Source organism: Aphis gossypii, chromosome 1 (genome assembly GCF_020184175.1).
Source record: "Aphis gossypii isolate Hap1 chromosome 1, ASM2018417v2, whole genome shotgun sequence".
NCBI lineage: Eukaryota > Metazoa > Arthropoda > Insecta > Hemiptera > Aphididae > Aphis > Aphis gossypii.
The window spans coordinates 4,834,156-4,854,654 of record NC_065530.1 but is presented as its reverse complement, the minus strand read 5'-3'; the positions used below and the strand labels follow the sequence as shown (position 1 = coordinate 4,854,654).

Here is a 20,499-nt window from a genome sequence, read left to right as displayed (position 1 = left end):
CTGTGTACAATTTGTACGTTCTAAATATTCAAAACTTACATTTTACCACTATTTAGTTCATCTCTCAACGTCGCAGCCAACTTCTTGCCAACTGTGCGACTTATGGAACTGTGCAACGTGTTCTTGATTTTCCTCGGTGTGCTAGCAATCGAAAAATCGTCCCGCAGTACATGAGCATATACTTCTAAGTCGACTTTGAAATCTGGCCCAACGTTTTCACTGCAACAAAAAATAAATGAAGAAAAAAATTAAAAATTTTTACGAAACTTTAAACACGTGACTTACAAGAGCAATACGTCGTTAAACGTGACGTCGGTCATAGATCTGTCCACTGGGAACATGAGGCTGGTATCATACAGTTGCGTGCCGATTTTGGCCAAACAGAACACCGCGAATCGCCGATAGTCACCTTTATTCTTGAAATGGTCGGTGTCCCGCCACATCAATGGGAGTCGTAAGTCTGAAAGTGACACTCGAGCTTTGCCACCATTCCATCCGATTCTATAGAAAGAAAATATACAAAATATCGTACGGTTGTATACGGTGAACTCATAGATTTTATAATTATATATAATTCATCAATACTTACTGTGGGGGTTCTCGGCTCTTCCGGTGCAGCTCAGCGATGTAAGCGGTCATTCTTTCGTTAGAAGTCAACAAGCTCTTGGCGGCTTGCAACGATTGAGTTTGGTGTTTGCAGGCGGCAAGAAGTCGTGTCGTACCCTCACGCATTTTCATCTCGAATTCCATTTTTTGTTCCAATTCGTAGTCCTGTTCGAAGTAATAAAAATAAATCAAAAAGGTTATATAAGTAGAAAATAAAAAATAAATACACGCGTGCAATGAACCCAACAAAATATATAGAGCAATAATCAACAATGCATGTTGATAGCGAGAACATATTATTTCAGACAAATCATATCATATGTGTTCTGGGCTACGGAAAGTTTCTATAGTTATAACTCATATTTCATAAGACATATCCCAAATACAACGCACAGTTATAGTTTAAATGGGTGATAAAAAACTGCGTATCTAAAGATTTGTGTCAAGCCAATTTTTAAACTACGTTTTTATGTCACCATAAATAAACATAATCACAGTAACATTATACGTATTTTAATAGGTTGAAAACGAATAAAAAGAAACATGAACAGTGAGTGCAAAAAATTAAATTTCTGAATTTCCCAGGTTCGATTCTACACTAAACCATTTATTTTATAACCTGATTTTAATGATTTATACGTGATGTTTCTTTAAAATAAATACCTACTTCAAATAAATAGTTGTAAATAACTCATATTTTTTAAATTAAAAAAATATAGGTTATTAATTAACCTAAAAAGGGAAGAATAGTACGTTTTTGAGTAACAATAAAAAAAATACAATCACAATGACCATTGATGTATCAACGTATTATATAAGTACAACATAGCACACACGTGTGTTATAAAAAAATACGTTGACATCAGCTGGTCTACCAAACATGATACATTATACACAACATATTAATATACAGTGTTGGTAAATAGAAATAATTTAGCATGTTTGTTAAAGGTCAAAAGATATAGTTACATGCTGCAACGGACAAAGCTTATTGAGGATAAATTTAACTATATATTTTCATACACAGAACGAAAAGGTCAAAGTAGGATATTAGCTATATGTTAATGGTCAATACTAAAGGCTATTTCGATATACTTATAAATTATAATATTATATTTTACTTTCATTAAATAGGTATATAGTATACATAAAAAAATTATTATTATTATTTATTATTATTAGTAAATAATAATTTCAAATGAAAATTACTGTGTAAGATAAATTGAAAAAAATGTGTGTGTATAAATATATTTATCGTTATATATAAGGCTTAGCATTCACGTTGGAAACAATCCTATAGTATAAAAAATAAGTGTTAACAAAATAAAATTAAATGAACTTTGTATAATTTAATTATAAAACGGTATAGAATTACCTTACTATTATAAATAACTAATATAATTTATAACCGAAAAATTGTATTAGCTATATACATACCTAAGTAATAAGTATAGTTATCTGTTCCTATGTATATTTAGATTTATAAAACTACGCAACGAATTTTAATGCGAGTTGTTTTAATTGAAAGAGTGATTCAAAAGGAAGATTTAAATATACCTATATATAACATGCATAATATAGTAGAGAAACATTGATAAATTTAAAGGTTTCTAATGTGATTTCGTAAATAAACACATTTTTTGCGCTTACAAAGTTCCACTGCAAACGCTGGTTGAGCCCTACGAGATATATCAGAATAATATACCTACTAGTATTGTGCACTTTAATCAGAAACCACCCGTACGGAGCCGGGGCAGGTCGCTAGTACTATATTAAGAGGTTTATACTTAAAAATCTTAATTTTTTGAAAACATTTAATTATCAAAATTATAAATAAATAATAAAATATTATAATATTATTTAATAAATAAATTTTTTTTTATATTGCCCCTTAAATACAACGAATTTTAAACGATATTAATTTATAATTAAAATTTGAATGATACATATTTATTAATATCACAGTGACCAGGATAAAATATTCAATAAATATACATATACTTATATATAAGTAGAAACAATATTCCCGCATTGTTTCTGATGTTTCTGATCACAGCGAACATCCCGTAAGAATAGGGTGGTCTGGAAATAAGAAGGATATACGGTTACAGGAAGTTAAGGAACCGACACACCAATATCCTGTATCATCTAGGCACGTGTCTACGATAACATCTGTGGGCTCTTTGTACATATTACTATTTGGTACCTACGACGCAGATGATAATAAAATTCAAAACACGTGTGACATCACGACTCTATACTTCAAAAAAAAAAAAAAAAAAATGGAAGGGCGTTAAACTACAGTTTAATCCATACAAAAGTGTAATGAGAAAAAGACCTTAGAAATATTTACTTTTGATCCCTTGTTTTTATATAGAGAAAGAGCGACAATAAATTAGTTAAAACAATTTTAATAAAACTCAATATTTGTTGTCTTCCAAGAACGCACTTAAAAACAGTTCTGTTTTTGTGGCTATAAAAAAAAAATAGATGCTGGTCGGTTGGTAATACAAATTATTATACTAAGGAGAACTAATTTAAAGAAAAAAATAGGCACATTTGTAGTATAGGAATATAGGTGGAACAGAAAAAAACAACAAATTACTTTAAACTATAATTGGCGTATGCCAATAGTATATATTATACTATATATAGCTGTTAATTGAAAATGATGAATTGTGTTTATCATGATCATTTTAAGCGTTATTCGGGTTCAACACCAAATTCGTTTTGATTGTAAATTTATACAAATTATTTAATGACAACTAATTATAATTCTTTAAAGACTCGAAATCAACATTTACTTAAACAACCGCATCTATAATAATATGGAATTACATTAAAATAAATATATCTTAATTAGCTCGGATTATTGTTTGTTATTAATTATTATTAAATATAAACAGTTAATTTTATATAAATGATCATAGTTCACCTTAAAATAAGAAAAAAAAATATATAAAACAATAATGCGTTGTATATTTCAATGGTTAGAAAATGTTATAGTTTATTTATAATTTAATTTATTTTATAACATAACTTAAACTAAATGTGAAAAAATGCGAAGATCAATAAATACAATAAACTATGTTTAGATTTTTAACAGTAATTTAAAAATTACCGAAAGTAATAATAATATGTACCTATTTAGGTTAAAAATTGACATACATTTGAGTTATTTGTATAGAAAAAGTAAAGAAAAGTAAAAAAAAAAATGAAATAATAAACAAATTTATTTAGCATCAATTTCCATAAACTTGAATATAGATCGTAATAACAGAAAAATAATGCTGGAAAAACATGTCAGATACAAAAATAATGAACTTATTTTTCACACAGACAACGCATTAAACAATATTGATAAAGCAGGTCTAATAATGAAATTGATGACACGAGAATATATTTTTGAACAAAACAAAAATTAAAAATTTGTAATCGGAGACAATATGGTACTTCTAGAACTGATACTATTTGTTTTTTTTTTTGTCTATAGAGAAGACGTATGTTTTTCCATTGTATCTATGCTTATTTGATGTCTACCACTGTAACTGTAACTGGGCAATATGCCACATATGACTCACCAACATCGGTTGTTTTTTGATTAATTAATGCGAACGAGTATGTTAATAATAATTACACATAAACGGCGATGGTTCGGAAATGGTTCATACAAATTTATTATGGATACAATAATTATCTACTTTTAAATATGCACGCACTCCACGAACCAAATTCTATTATCATCTAATTGTATGATGTAATCGTATAAAATCTGCTATTTTATTACTGCAGGGTCGAACACAAACTTAAAAGTAATACATATTTAATATTAATTTTTATCTTTCTACTATTAAAAATAAATATATAATAAATTAAAATTGTTAATTACATATTAAGTAAGAAATAAAAGAATCATACAATATAGTTCAATACGTATGTAATGTCTTCATTCATTAAAAGTATCAAATAAAATTCGGCACAATGGATTGGTTACAAATGGACGTAGGCGTAATTAGGTTTATACATTGCATGTGTTACTCAATGGGAAGTATTGTAAAAAGTAGTAGCGAACTTGAATGTACCAGAAACGTGTAAAGAAATAAGTTATGATTTCTAGATGAGTAATTGATATCTAAAATGAATACCAACGACATATTGTTGTAATATAAGGTCATTAGATAGAAAGAAAGAGAAAGAGAGTGACTATAAGCTTAGTTAAAATAGATTTTAAAAAATGATGTTTTTAACTTTGAATAATTTTATTATTAGTATAAAAATTAAAAAAATTCATGTACATTAATACATTATGTAATATTACATTTTAATATTTTGTAATATATACATTATATATACAGTAAAACTAAAGATTTTTGCATATTTCATAAATTATATTTAAAGAGATTATATTAATCAAGATCATATTAAATGTTAACAGATATAAAATTAATACATTTTTATATGTTTTAATACAATATGAAGTAGACATTTACTTAAGTGATACACTGGAATAGCCAAATAAATTAAAACGAGACACAATATTTGCATTTCTCCCATTTATTAGGTAAGTAGTGTTTTTAAATTTAAATATAATACGTTATAAACCATCATTAAAATATTTAAAATTACCACGCAATTCTACAATCGGTTACATTGAATATTGATTATTATTTATTATAAATGATATAAGGTATTACTCATAACTAGGGCAGTGAAGTTGTTGCGTTTGCATATTTTTAGTAGATGCTTATATTTATTGCTAAGTGAGCTTAAAATATGTTTCAGTTAACTATGAGTTTAAATAAAAAACATTTGTATTGCAATAAATGCAATTTTGGCCATTATTTTTCTTTTAGTGCAATTTTAACTACTTTTCATCATTTTTGTATAATTACGTACCTATATATAGCGTGCTAAATTTATACATGTAGGTATGTTTTTCAGGTAAAACCGTTCGCACAACGGCGAAATAATCTTTTATCGTGCAATGCAATAACGTAAGCAATATTTGTTCTTAATTTTTTTTATGTATTGTAATATTTTATTTTATTAATTAAATTATACCTAAATAGTAAATACCTACATAATGAATAATGATTAATGATTATACAGTATATTTGTTTTTAATTTAATTGTATACGTGATTTTTTTTAATGCAATTTTCAAAAATTATAAGCGCAATATTCAATACATTTTAATACAATAATGCAATCAATTTATTATGTTTTTTAATACAATAACTTCACTGCCCTACTCATAACTCAAAAGTAATTATCACATAAGCTAAGTTTTTACTGAAGTAAAAGTAGAATTTCACAAAAATATTATCATAATAATGTCCTTAGCTACAACTCATATTACTTTGAAGTATCTTCGTTTTTTCTATTGATTACATTCAATTTTAAATGCTTTTAAGATCGGATATGTTGAAAAAATTTCTTATCAAATATTTTATTAGCGTGACTATTACATATTTGCCATATTATATTCAATACCGGTTATTACGATGGTGCCACTACATAGTTTCCGGTTTTTATATTATTCGAACATAATGAATGACTGCGTGTTTTAACGTTTTTAAAAATATTTATACGACTATATATTGTCTATACTTTGTATGTACATATCTGAGTATTATAAACAATTCATACGTACAAACATAGTATAAGTGTACTTTCTTCTTGTTACTAATTTTATGTTTTTCATTATTTTATATAATATATAACAATTACATAGACGTAGGTATAAAATATATATTTTGAGAACTCGATTAACGCCGTGTCATGCACAAAAAAATAGAAAAAAATTTGGGTTTGCGCCCAATACATTTAATAATATGTCTGTACTCTGTACTGGAACATCAGACGGTGTAGGTAATAGGTTATATTATAGGAATATAATATACTAATGCGATAACGGTGCGGCAGAGACTTCAGCGAGAAAATGATATTACTTAGGGAGGCATTAATTAACGGTTGCGGATATCGAATACGCGAGGTCCATATATAAGTATATATAATATAAAATAATAATAACGGTTTGTTCAACATAGTACGCATAAAATAATTTAATTCCGAACACATTAAATAATATTACAAAAATTAATCGCAGCTAATAAACCGTATATGTTTGTGCGATATAGATACATGTGCTTATATAGTATATATGTATATATACAGGCCACAGAGTAGCTCCTTTAACGCAAACTATCGGGTAATATTATAAATACAGTAATTTTTGAATTATTATTTTTAACAAACGAAAATATTATTAGCACTATTCTACATTTTTCTGTGTTATTGGCTGATTCGTGATAAAAAATAATCGACCTGTATAATATACTACCTGATGATGGGGCACTTTGTCATAATAATAACAAAAATAACAATATAATAATAATAATCATATGCATTTGGCTATAGTAGCAAGTTGGTCCTCTAAGATTCCGGTCACGAGAGTTTATTGCTGAGGTGACTGACTATGAACGAGTACCTACATACTGCAGCGCGTGTTGGGTAAATCGGCGGCGCATTGTCCAGCGCAGAAACCTTCCCATTGTGCCGATCGCGTATGGTGATGGACGACGATTATAATACGCATATAGGTACGCATATTGTGTCCGTACGGGGGCCGTGGCGATCAACTCGTGTGATCGTATGTAACAATAATAATACATAATATACCTATGACGATGAAGCATAGTAATAATGGTTTGTCGAATCATAACGGGTCTTTTCCATTATTATTTAACGAACTCTACGGTCGATGTCGACGGGCATGGCGAATTTTACCGGACCGTACCCACGCGGACTCGAACGAAAAAAAAAAGGATCACTAAACGACGGTGGTACGACGAAAAAATAAAGATATTCTACGTTATAATTATAAAAATATAAAAAAACACTGCGATCACGACGCATCCTATATCATTATTATTAAGTGAATGAACGGCGATTTACATGTTTATAATACATTAAAAGATATTTTTTTTAGAGAAAAGAAATTTTTTTTGCAGTTCAAGAAATATTCATACAACGATGGATATGGTTTTTTTTAAAATTTAAAATATAAAAAACTATTTACAGGTAAATATGCATAACTAACCGTTCGATTTATCACGCAAAAAAAAAACGATAAAAAAGTATATATATACACATATAGAAATCGTATTATAGGTTCAATTATAAACTATTACCCTTATTTCTAAATTATTACATAAATAGAAAAAATAAAAAATCGAACAAGAGCAAAAATAAACGATAAGTGACTAATGATTATAATCTTCATAGGCTCATAGTAATGTTTTAACTTGAAAATTAGTTAATTATAGTAATATAATTACACTACAAAGTACATGGTTAATAAAAATTGATAAACATTTTTATCATAAAGTAATTATAAATAATATATAACTAAACAATTGATTAGATACCTAGTATAAGCCATAATTTGTAAATTATGAATAGGATAATGCTAATATATACTAGTATATTATATACTTATTGTAGCTATGAAACTCAACTTCGATCCAGAAACAAAACGAATATAAAATACAGTGCTACATCGGTTCTTGATATCCTTAAAAACAATCACTAAAACTCTTAAAAAAGGTCGTGTAGTCTTAGGGTCTATAAGCTACAAACATTAGTGCATTGGCTTTTATTTTATAATACATTTGAATAACAAATAACTAATTCAAAATTATTTATAAAAAAATTTATTTATTTTTATTTTATTTCTGTAACCGACGATAAAACATACAAGACATAATTATTCCATCGTTGTAAGCCAAAATTAAATTATTTAATAGTGAACTACCCTATACCAACCTTTAAGGGTTGAAAAGAAACTAATAAAAACCCCGACTTTAAATAAATCTATCGATATAACTTTTAATAAAATCGGTCAGGTTAAATTTCTCAGATAGATTAGTTAATATTAAAAACTTTATTTCATGTTAAAACAGATAAAGAAAAAGTATGAAAATAATCGCAATAATTAAATTTGTGTGTTGGTTATTTGAAATTAAAATTTCAAGCATAAGAAGACATGTGTTGTCTTTGGTTCTAATGTAATGTGATTAAAATTATTATATAGGTAAAGCGATAGTCAATAATTAAACCAACTTTTTCGATCAATTAAAAAGATATCTCAAGACAAGAAACAAGACAGAAGAATATCATTATGGACTTAGATTGATTTACTTTGAGTAGCCATTTCTTGTATTAAACAGCCACGAGGTCAATGTTTATGGCAGAATTTGAATGCTTTATAAATTAACATAATAATCTTTTTAAGTTATACAACAATAAATTATGATAATATATAAAGTTCTATAATTTAAATTATTTTAAATTCTTTTAATAATTTTATGTATATTTTCTTTTTTTTTGTATACCTATCAATGTATAATGTCTTGTTTATGTACAAAAGAGTTTAGCCCGTGTGTTCTAATATAGAATAAAATATAACTTTTTATGCAAAAACTAATTTAAAAACAGCTTAGTATATTATTTGAGATATAGTTTCAATAACTATAATATGCTCGTGTGAACCACAGTAAATGTAATAAAGTATTGTCAAAAATCTCTATCATTAAGCACTTCCTATTAAAGTTATTTATCATTATTTATATAAAACCACTCGTGCGAAAAAAATTCGCAAATGATAATATTACAATCAATCATATTATATGATAACATAAAGTTATATAATATCTATAATATATTATATTTACATAATATATATTATTATCTATTATATAATTAGCAATTATAATCAAAATAGTTTAATACAGTTTTTGTTTAGTTTTTTATAAATATCTATAAAACATTTTTAGCTTAGTAAAAAGGTTTGAAAATGTATACAAGGTTTTCAAGTAATCTATAATATTCAGGGGTGGCCAACAGGTCGATAGCAAGGTGAATTAGGGTCGATCGCGATACCATTTATCAATTTCTTAAATTTTTTTTCCGAAAACAAATAAAATATTTGTTTATTGTAAATTAGTGTATCTTTGTACATCTCACTATATAAAAATTAGATTTAGAAAAAGGGAATAAATAATTCTGAAAAATGAGTCTATAAACTGATATCTATTAATTATACTTAATATATGTATGTACAATGTACATGTTACATATAATATTTTTTAAATAAAAATAGTATTTTTTTTTTCGATCGCGACAACCTAAAGAACCTTAGAGGTCAATCACAGATCTTTTTAAGTTGGCCACCCATCTATATAATGTAACAAAAAAATCTAAAAAAATATAAAAAACAAAATTTAGTTTATACACATTTCAAGTTCAAATTTGGATGAAATTAGATATTTAAACGAAGAATAACGGTTTTAGTAATTTTGTTGTGATTAAAAATTATTATTATTGAGTACTTGATCTTTGAACATAATATATATACAAACAAAAAAATTTTCAAATGCAATCATGTTTTTGGCAAAAATTAATTCATCCTATCGTATTACTAATAGAAAAATAAATTACTATAATAGCAATATAAACATACTTAGTAATAGGTGATAGACAAATTGTCTTCGTTAAAAATCGTTTTTTTATATGAAATGATTATTAATTATTAAATTTAAAATTGAACATATACATTAAAGTGACTTACTCAATAATAAGATATTATCGACATTTACTGTACAGTAGGACGGTTACCTACTTACCTCTTTTTTTATACATGGTTTTTAAATAATTATCGTATAAATCATATCTAATAGATGATACACACTTTATTTTACTACCTATTATATGTAAAATATAATATATTTTTAATAGGAAAAAACGTTAAATTGTTAAATCAATTACGTCACTAGATACATACATAATATTGTTATATATAAAAACAATATACATAGTATATACCTACGCTTAAAATGTTTTTAAAAATTCTTTTTGGTTCTTACCTTAAGATTATGAGCAATTTGCTTTATATAAAACATTTCCATATCTTGTATAACGTTAGGTTTTCCACTGGTTTGATTTCCGGTGGTCTCCAAGTAAGCGGAATTTCGGCGTTTATCTTTCAGTGTTAAAGCGGCCAATGGTGGGAAACACGAATTCATGGCCGATGGTCGAATTTGACTACTGTAAAAGGGACGCATGGAATTTTACACTTTGGCAGAAACAAAGGTGGAGAAAAAATTATTAAGTCTTGAAGTGGATCTGATCCAAATCAGCAATGTCTCTCTCTATTTTGGTCGTCGCCATCGTCGTGAGTCGAGTCGTTGTAACGTCTAACATATTATTATATCCTATCGGTCAAAACCACAGTATATATGTATTAAAACATAGAAAAATAATAATGGTTCGCATGAATTACCAAAAACAAAAATTAGAACATCGACAAAAGAAAGGCGCTCATTCTTCTTTGATCACAAAGGGCACATGCCGTGCTTATTATGCAATTTACAATAAACATTAAGAATAAGTTATAATCATTTTTCTTCGTACTATTATACTTAAGATTTTTAAAACAAAGTCTTGAAATTCTAAACCACACTTTTCATAGTACAGCATCAAGATAATGATTTTATATAAGGATATACAGAAGCATAAAATTATGTTTAGATGCACACAAAAGAAAATTTAGAAAAACACATGGACAAAAAACCACAACATAAGATTAAGGAAAAAATACACGGAATTATAAAATTTTAATATTATTAGGTAGTTTAACGAAACAAATAACCGTTAAACTAAAATGTTTAGAAATATTATCCTTATAAATTATAATACCTCGCAATGCAATATAAAATATCGGTTCACATTACCTATAAAAACAAAGAAGTACAATATACATATATCTACGTGGCTATACGTAAATATAAGGAAATTAATTAGGTATGTATTAAATCCATATACAATAACGTCTCCGTTACATAGATACATACTGTACATGGTACACATCAAACTTGGTACACCGAACTTTAGCTTAGTTAACAAAAAAAAAAATTATGTTGGTATATTGTTTGCTTATTGAATAGAGATAGAAAAGTAAAATGTCACAATATCAGTTATTATTATTCAATAATAAAGTATGTTGTTGACATTTTCGGGTGACCTACATACCTATATAGTATAATATACCTATTACTTTGCCATTTCAGTACTGATTTTCATATTCCTAAAGTTTATGAACAGCTGTTGAGGTATACATATATCATAGTAATGTTTAATTTAATCTGATTTTGTTTTTAATTGATCAAATAATTTGAAGTTTAAGGCTTCTAAGACAAACGGTTGATGTTTGTTAATTTTTGCACGCAATTAATCAAAGGGGCCGTCTGGAGAACGAATCCTCGATGAACAATACGTGTATCAAATTTCCAAACCCAGCGTCCTTCTTGTTATTATTTATGAATTATTATGATGAGTACTACACTTCGGACTTTCTAATTTATTTTTAAAAACTACTAACGACAATTTGAATGTCATTAAAATAGTATGAAACTATTATTGTATTTATTCAGCCAAACGGATAAAATATATAAATACTAGAATAAGAATCTTTTAAAAAATATGTAAGTTTTATGATCCACTTATTATTCATTTTCATTTAATTTTAAAAGATAAATATTAGTATGAATAAGATTACAGTTGGACATAATTTAAAGTAAAAATGATTAACATCAATATTATAATCATACATAATATTGTGTTTTGATGACTTTTTAAAATTATAAAAAAATATTATATATATTATAGACTACTTATCTAATAACATTTTACTTAAATTAAAATGTATCATTTCATGAGAAATGATAATCATATCACATTTTTCAACAAATACTCTTGTTTCATATGAAATAAAGTTTATAACTAGACTTTTAACTTATAATAGTATCGATTATGTCGGTTACGAAGACCCTTAAGCCAATTTAATGATTTACATCATAGGACACTAAATAGCATTATATACTACTATAAAATCTTTGTTTAGATATATGTTCGATCAAAAAATATGAAGTAAACAATAATTTAAAATAAATACTAAGTGTAGTAGACGAAGAAATATGTATTATATATTATGTTTTATGTATAAATGTAATAGTTATAGATACTCAATGTTTCTATCTTGATTCTTAATCTATAATATTTTTAATAATATTCATACTATTAATCCGATGATTAGGGTAATTTCATCAGTATACTAGTTAGTACATAGCTAAAATGGTAAATTAAAAAAATACAATATGTTCTCGATAAACAGATAAGTAAACCAAATAAATTCTGAATAATCTCCTACACGTGTTTGCAGTTACTGAAATGATAACACGAGAGTATAGTAAACACTATGATCGGGAAAGAAACATAAAAGATAACATTTAAAAGCTTTCGGTCGTTAAGTCAAAATACAAATCACTAGCAGTTGTAGGAAATCATTAATGAACTTGTAAACATATAAATCAAATACGATTTATTTAGACGGCAATAGTAATGTTTTTAGGGTTTTGCCGCCCGGTTTCGTTCGCTATAGAAATGTCACGCGAAAACCGGTTCCGCACCTTTCACAGAGTGTTGAGAAACACAAGCAAAAAAGTTTAGAACAATCAAATGGGGCCCATATAACCTTAAACAATATTTTTATCATGGTTATTAATCATATTATTATGGTGGAAAGTTCATAGTTTACTGTTGAAAACTTAAAACATTTGAGTCAAACGCGAGCCATACGCTGTCTTGAAATAAATATTATTTGATGTTAGACAATTTATATTGATTGACTTCGAAGTTCGAGTATTGGTTCGCACTTAATATAATAAATTTGTAAACGGACGCATTATAAATTATCTACAGTAATATATGATGGAAAATAAACATCTATCAAAAATAATATTTATAATTTATATGCTATTTGTTTATGTTAGTACCTACAACCTAAATGATTTATATTTTATCTAAAAATTTAAGAAATTGATAAAATATTTTACTCATTGGTACATATATTTATAACTTAATACGCATATATATATATATTAAAAAACAAAAAAACATGATCAACAATATTATCTCATAACTGAACAATATTGTAATTATTGGATTTACATTTTAACGTCCATCATTCTGTATACATTTTGTATAAATCATCGAATTTATCAAATTATAATATACCTACGATCTACCTAATATAACCAAACGTTGTCAATGATAATATTATGGGCCCTCGGATCTTTTGTTAAAGATGATCAATGTAAAATAACAAAACAAAAAAAGAATTCAAAATATGTTAAAAAACAAACGAAAAGATTTAATGTTAAAAATTCGAGAAAGCCTAATATTCAGTAACGAATCACGATAATCATCATATATCCTATATCTCGGACCTCCATAACAATTAATTTTAATCACCTTTTCTCATACATTCAAACAACCCGGTACTTAAACAAATATATAATATATGTGATAGTATTATAATATGCGGCGGTATAGCGTATAAATCACTCAAAAAACGCCTCTTAATAGTTGTACACACTTGAAAACTCGGCGGATAGAAAATGTGTTGAACATTTTCTGACTGCAAATTAAAGTAAAAACGTACATCGTAAACTGTAAAATAACGATCATAATAATATGATCTTACCAAGTATAAAATGTTCATATTATACAAGTTGTTTTCGGTGATAACGTCTGAACGGAGAAAGAATATTACGACGAGGGTCGTAAATAGAGAGTATAAGTTGTACATAGGTACACCGTGAATCGACTCTGAAGTCAACGGATACCTAGAGGGAGAGAACGTAAACAACGCACACGACTGACTTTGTAGACTTCGGCGACGACGCACAATAGATTATAATATTATCCGAAATACTGAGTTGGTCGTCTTCATTATTTTTTTGATCTAACTCGTGACGAACTTACATAATATTCAAAGCAGGACATCAATTAGTGATACGATGGCGGTGAAGTCGGTTTCCGTTTCTCGAATAATATAATATACGACACTATAGTATTAAGATTTATGATACTGTGCACTGCATTATACTATAACACTCACATTAAACAAGCGATTGACAAACAACGCAGGTACAGCGACCACTGGCACGAACGCACGACTACGGTACTACGCGCGAGGGCCAATGTCGGACGCGGCGTGGGTTATTTTTATTCGGTACACGACACGCGACCTGCCGGCTGATTCCAGCACTAATCGTGCGGCGAAGGAAACGATGATGTCACCGCCCACGATGATTGAAGACTATAACGATGACGACTATCGGATGCAAAATATTATGTGGCATACCTATTATCTAGTCAGGGAAAAGGTTCTTACTGATATATATATATATATAATTTGCATATAACTCTCAAAAAACAAATTCACATTTTTACGTTTGAAAATTAGCAAGGTCAATTATGTTTTAGAATAATTTCTCGTGTTCTTTATTAATTTAAAGCTAAATTTTATTTTGGTCATATTTTTAAAATCAATATAGTGTTTATATCTTTGGCCCAACGTGTCTAATTTTAGAAATAAAAATATTTCTATTAATTATATTATGCATTCAATAAAAATGAAAAAATTACAACATGTATTTCTGTCTATAAGCTTATTTCCAAGATGATAGGTCAAATTCAATTTAATAAACACAAAAATATTTAAATTTTGGGATAAAAAAACCATACAAGACAATAAGGCGAAGGGTCCTCCTTCAACTCTGGTCTCCTAAAAACGATGCAGTTATATATATAAGTATTATGCACTGAACTTTACTAGTGTAGGTACTAGTATACAGTTCAGTGGTATTATGTATACACTATATATATATTATATAACGAGTAAATAAAAAAATAACTTTAAACTTATTACTCATAGATCAATCAGTTCAAATTCATGACCTAAACAAACACAGGTTTTGACGATTTTGTAAACATATATATGACAGTAGACAGTTAAAGTGTCTATTCGAATCACACTATCAAGTGCCCGTCACCAGAAGTCATATAATACCTATTGGTTATCATTAGGTATAAAAAGTAGAGTTAAAAAGAACTAAGGACTCTTGTCTAGATCAAGTCAATTATTGATATACTTCTAAAGTTAAATTTAAAAAGGCTAAGTCTTGTGCACTTCTATATTATATGAAATTGTATAAATCGTAATATTATTTACATTTAATATTTATAATCGTATTTGATGGTATCCATATCAGGCATTCGGGTTCAAATTTAAATTTTAAAATATATGAAGTTTTCAAATCATTTGAAATATTATACATTTGATCGATTTAATAAATTAGCTAAGAAATATCCGATGAAAAATAATAAATTTTAAAATAGCAATACAATTAATTATAAACAATATATAAGCTTATATTATTGTATTATAAACTATAATTTACTACAATGTATATTCAAATAAATTATTGGACCTAATCGACATTTAAAATTATGACATGAAAACAAGTGGTATATTACTTTATTATATAGGAGTTATGGAGGTCGACTTCTCTAGTATATATTAACTTAAATTCAATAAGTAATATGATTTTTTTCCAAAATGACAAAAGTGTGAAAACAAAAAGGGTAATGAATGTTTAATTGTGTGATACTATACAATATACATGATAAGGAATTAGAAATATTTTTTTTTCTATATTTTCCTATAATTCTAAAATTTGAGCCATTCTAATGATTAATGATGATTGATGAATAATCAAAAATTAACTTTATTATTTTAACACAAATAAAAATGTATATTAATTTGATTGAAATTGATATGATTTATAATAAAATAAATTTCACGGTCGGTTTACTAATAATTAATTATTAATCCAAGTACATATAAAATACACAATAATTGTGCATTCATATTTTATAATATTTTCAAAAACATAAAAATAATTATTTAACTAAAAAGAAATACCACTATGACACATAATTCACATTTATAATAACAATTATTATCAATTAATATCTAAATATCTAAATAATAAACAAAAAATATTCAACATTAAATACAGACAGTAAGTTATACATTTATGGTGCGAATGGTGAGATAAAATAATACGTTTAGATACTAAACTTTGAAGAATACGAATGAGTTTATATCTATATACAGAAATAATACAGGAATGTTATAACTACTAAACTAAATTGTTTTGTTATAAATTGTAAAGATTAAAGAGATTTAAAGTTATATCGGAATGTTTGTGTACAAATATATACGAAAAAAAAATTGTATGGAGTACATTGGAGAAATGCTAGTAAGAATCGATGTATAATAAATTAACACTGCTATACAATATTATATTTCATTTTATTATTTTTGATAAAATAATCTAGACCTAATACTTAAATATCTTAAAATGGAATACAAATAAATACTAAATAGTTATTAACTTCCTTAACGAGACTATAAATTATCATAAAATAAATTTAAATAATTTACGTAAAAATCGAATGGTAAATACTCGTACTTATAAAATCAATGTATCCAATCAATAATTAATGAAAAATATATGAACCCGGCAAAGCATAATAAAGAGAGTTCTGTTAATAATTTATGTATATAAAAAATAATATGCATACACATAAAATAATAATATATTGTGCACGATATTACATGATCCTTTAAATTTCAATAAAATATGTCCGTTTAATAAAAATCAGAAATTTCCGACAAATAGGTATATTGTTTAATTTTTAGATACTTACATGAAATCATTTAATTTTTCTCTGAAGTAAAATAAGTTAGTAAGTATGTAATAAACATTATAAAATGTAAATAGTTTAATCCGTATTAAAAAAAAATAAAAAATATACCCGTATGCACTACCTACATATTTACAAAATGCGAAGATTAAACATTTTTATTCAAGAATAGATTATATTTTATTCTGCCAAGATGAATACATATGTTAACTTATATCAAACCACGGTTAAAGATATATCTTTAATCGTGTATCAAATAGTACCTACTGATGAATAGCAATGCAATCGATATAACTTTATTCTACATAGTTTTTACCCTTAAACCTGTTTCCCGATCAAATTTCATGAAAACTGGTCGATATGTGTTCCATAATTCTAAGAATTAGGGTGTATTACCCTGGTTTGTAGGAACCCTAGTTCCTAGGTATAAACCAAATAAATAATGTACTAATAATATGTGCAAAAACAGATGTAGTTTTAAGAGATCTCAACATCCGCCTGTGTTTTCTCCGTCTTACAAATGTTAAACACAGCAAATTTGCGTTCAACAAAACAAATTTGGTGTTGTTAACTTTGGTATTAAGAGTAAAGTAATAAAACTTATAATACGCAACTTAAAGATTAGAACAAACATATATAGTCGTCGACTTTATATTATTTAATTTTATTTATTGAAATCCTGATTTTGGAATTTTTGAATATTTAAAAAAGTTTAAGACCATATTATTTTCAATTACTTAGAACTATATTTTATATGTATGCAATAAATAAATGTTTTATAGCAATAATAACTTCTTTAAAATATGAAAACCAACGTTTTTACTGAAAATTAATCTTAAATTATACAAAATGCAATAACTCAACAACTATATTAATTCAAATTTCAAATCAGAAACATCCACATAAAAAAATTATCTATCTACTTCACAATTGCAATTATCATTTGAATGTTAGTGAGCATGCATGGCCGGGGGTTTGGTAAGCTTCAACACAAATCATAAAGGTAAACGGTTACATACGTGAATTTCTATACAAATAAAAATACACCAATGGGTATTTTCCTACAAGACGATAAAATTAAATGCATTATTTTTTGTACCAAGTGTCATATCTACTACTATCTAGACTTATTTTTATCACCTATGGTGTATGAACAATCCATTTTGTTAAATTCAATATTCGCTGATAATTTAATTTACTGTTATTATTATTATTATTATTCTATATATTATGACATATAATATGTGGATTATACCTTACATTGCATAAGTATATTACTATATTATAAGTTATAACCTAACCTAACCTAACAAAATTCAACCATACCAACTATACATTAAAGTTTTCAGTCATATATAAGTGTGAATAAAGAGAGAAGAAAAATTGTATTTGTGACAATTTGTGTTTTGTGGAACTTACGTACGGATGCACTTGCCTAATAAAATTGTACTAACTATCGTGTATCCAAATTAAATCACAGGTAGGAAATGTCAAATTACACTCATCTACATTAAAAATCACACTGTACCATATTATATAAACTTATTAATAAATATTTTATTTTAATACATTATAATTGGTTACTTACACATTAATAAGAAGAATAAAATACATAAATTTTATTAAGAAATTGTATATTGTTAAAATATTATTTTAGACTATTATTTTTAACAACATAACACATAAAACTTATTAAATTATAATAAACGAAAACGACTTGCCCTAGAATCAACATAATATATGCACAATTTAACGTGCTTGTTCATAAATCCAGTTTTGCAGCTATGGACCAAAAATATGTATTACTAAATTACCATCAATCATAATAAAAATATGGTAAACAATTTTTCTATATTATTATTGCCCATAAAAGCCTACAAGAAAGCTGTAATAATGAACTGTAAAGTATAATTGCTGGTATTTTAAATATACCTACCAACAAAAATATTTAAAACGTTTTATCAAGAATAAACTAGTCAGAATAATATAGAGTGATCTGTAATTATAAAAGACCGAAATACGAATTTGTTTGATAACGAACAGTCAATCTCTTCTAAAATCAAGTTTTCGTAACCACTCACAAATTATAGTAAATTAACTATGATACGTCATTTTTTTTCTTTAGTAATATTTAATACAATAAACAATCATATTTTAAGTTAAATCATAATTGGTAGATCATTATTTACATTTTATGTACTTCTCTGAAAGAATATATTTATGCACTTTTTTAATTTAAACCTAAAGGTAAATATATAAGGTATAAACTCGTTTTCAAATGTAAAATAAAAATGAAATATAGTTTAATAATTTTTAACAATATTTATCTGATGGATTAAAAATAATTAATTATGTTTCAATTATAAAAGATAAAATTATAAATCAAAATAAAATTAAACTCATTAATCTATTTGAAATATTTTGTAATTTTGAAAAATATAGGTATACTATTTAAATAAATATATTTTTGTTCGCTCAATAATTTTGAACCTACTATAGAAATTAATAGGTAGGTATGTGATATTTAACTGGGGCAAGACCCCGTTCGCCCAAAAATGACCCTTCGCTTTTTGCCCACGTCTCTTTTCGCCCAAATATTTTAAAACTACTTTCCCTTTTCGCCCAAGAATATTATATAGCACTTTTCGACCAAATTTTTATAATACACATGTGGTTTATGGTAATAAATAATCACTCACAATTTATAAAATATTAAGCACTATATTACTGTGATATGTATGTACAAGAATGAAATATAACAAACAAATACCAATTACGCGTACAATATTACTGCGAACTGAATAACACGGTAAGTCGCGATACGTAGTCACTGACGGAATGAAAATTGAGCATCTGATCAGCTGGTATTTATAGGCTCCGCTTTGTTCTAGAACATCCCCGAGTATACTCTAGCGAGACCATCGTGGAATATTCTAGAACATGGGTTTTTCCTATTGTACGCTGTCGACATCGTAAATAATTTGGGCGGCTCGTTGTGTATTGTTCACGTCGCCACATCACCCCCCTACCAGTGATGGAGTCAGCAGGAACTTATTTGAAGACGTTCGGGGAAATGGACTCTCCTACCGGAACGCGTTTTCCTGTCTTTTGTTTCTGGTGTCGGTTCTTCTGTTTTTGGTTCCTTATTTGCGATAGTTTCGGGTGTGGCATGTTTCATGTTTCTGGAGCTAACCTCCTCGTGTATGTCATCAGCAAT

The 20,499-nt window shown here is 26.7% G+C and overlaps 1 protein-coding gene across 5 annotated transcripts in view; it reads right to left on the bottom strand.

Annotated features, from left to right (window-relative positions):
• Window positions 1-20,499, bottom strand: part of LOC114128595 (rhotekin-like) — a 40,402-nt gene that overhangs the window by 2,642 nt on the left and 17,261 nt on the right. For 2 of the 5 annotated variants that reach the window (XM_027993141.2, XM_027993143.2), the window contains exons 1-5: window positions 14,490-14,699; window positions 10,532-10,712; window positions 590-771; window positions 286-501; window positions 40-219 (exon numbers count right to left, since the gene is read on the bottom strand). In XM_027993141.2, the coding sequence (XP_027848942.2) occupies window positions 40-219; window positions 286-501; window positions 590-771; window positions 10,532-10,690 (737 nt within the window). In that variant the 5' untranslated portion in view covers window positions 10,691-10,712; window positions 14,490-14,699. Of the gene's footprint in view, window positions 1-39; window positions 220-285; window positions 502-589; window positions 772-10,531; window positions 10,713-14,489; window positions 14,700-20,499 lie in introns of those variants that run through there. The other 3 variants (XM_027993144.2, XM_027993145.2, XM_027993142.2) reach the window with 2 other exon arrangements.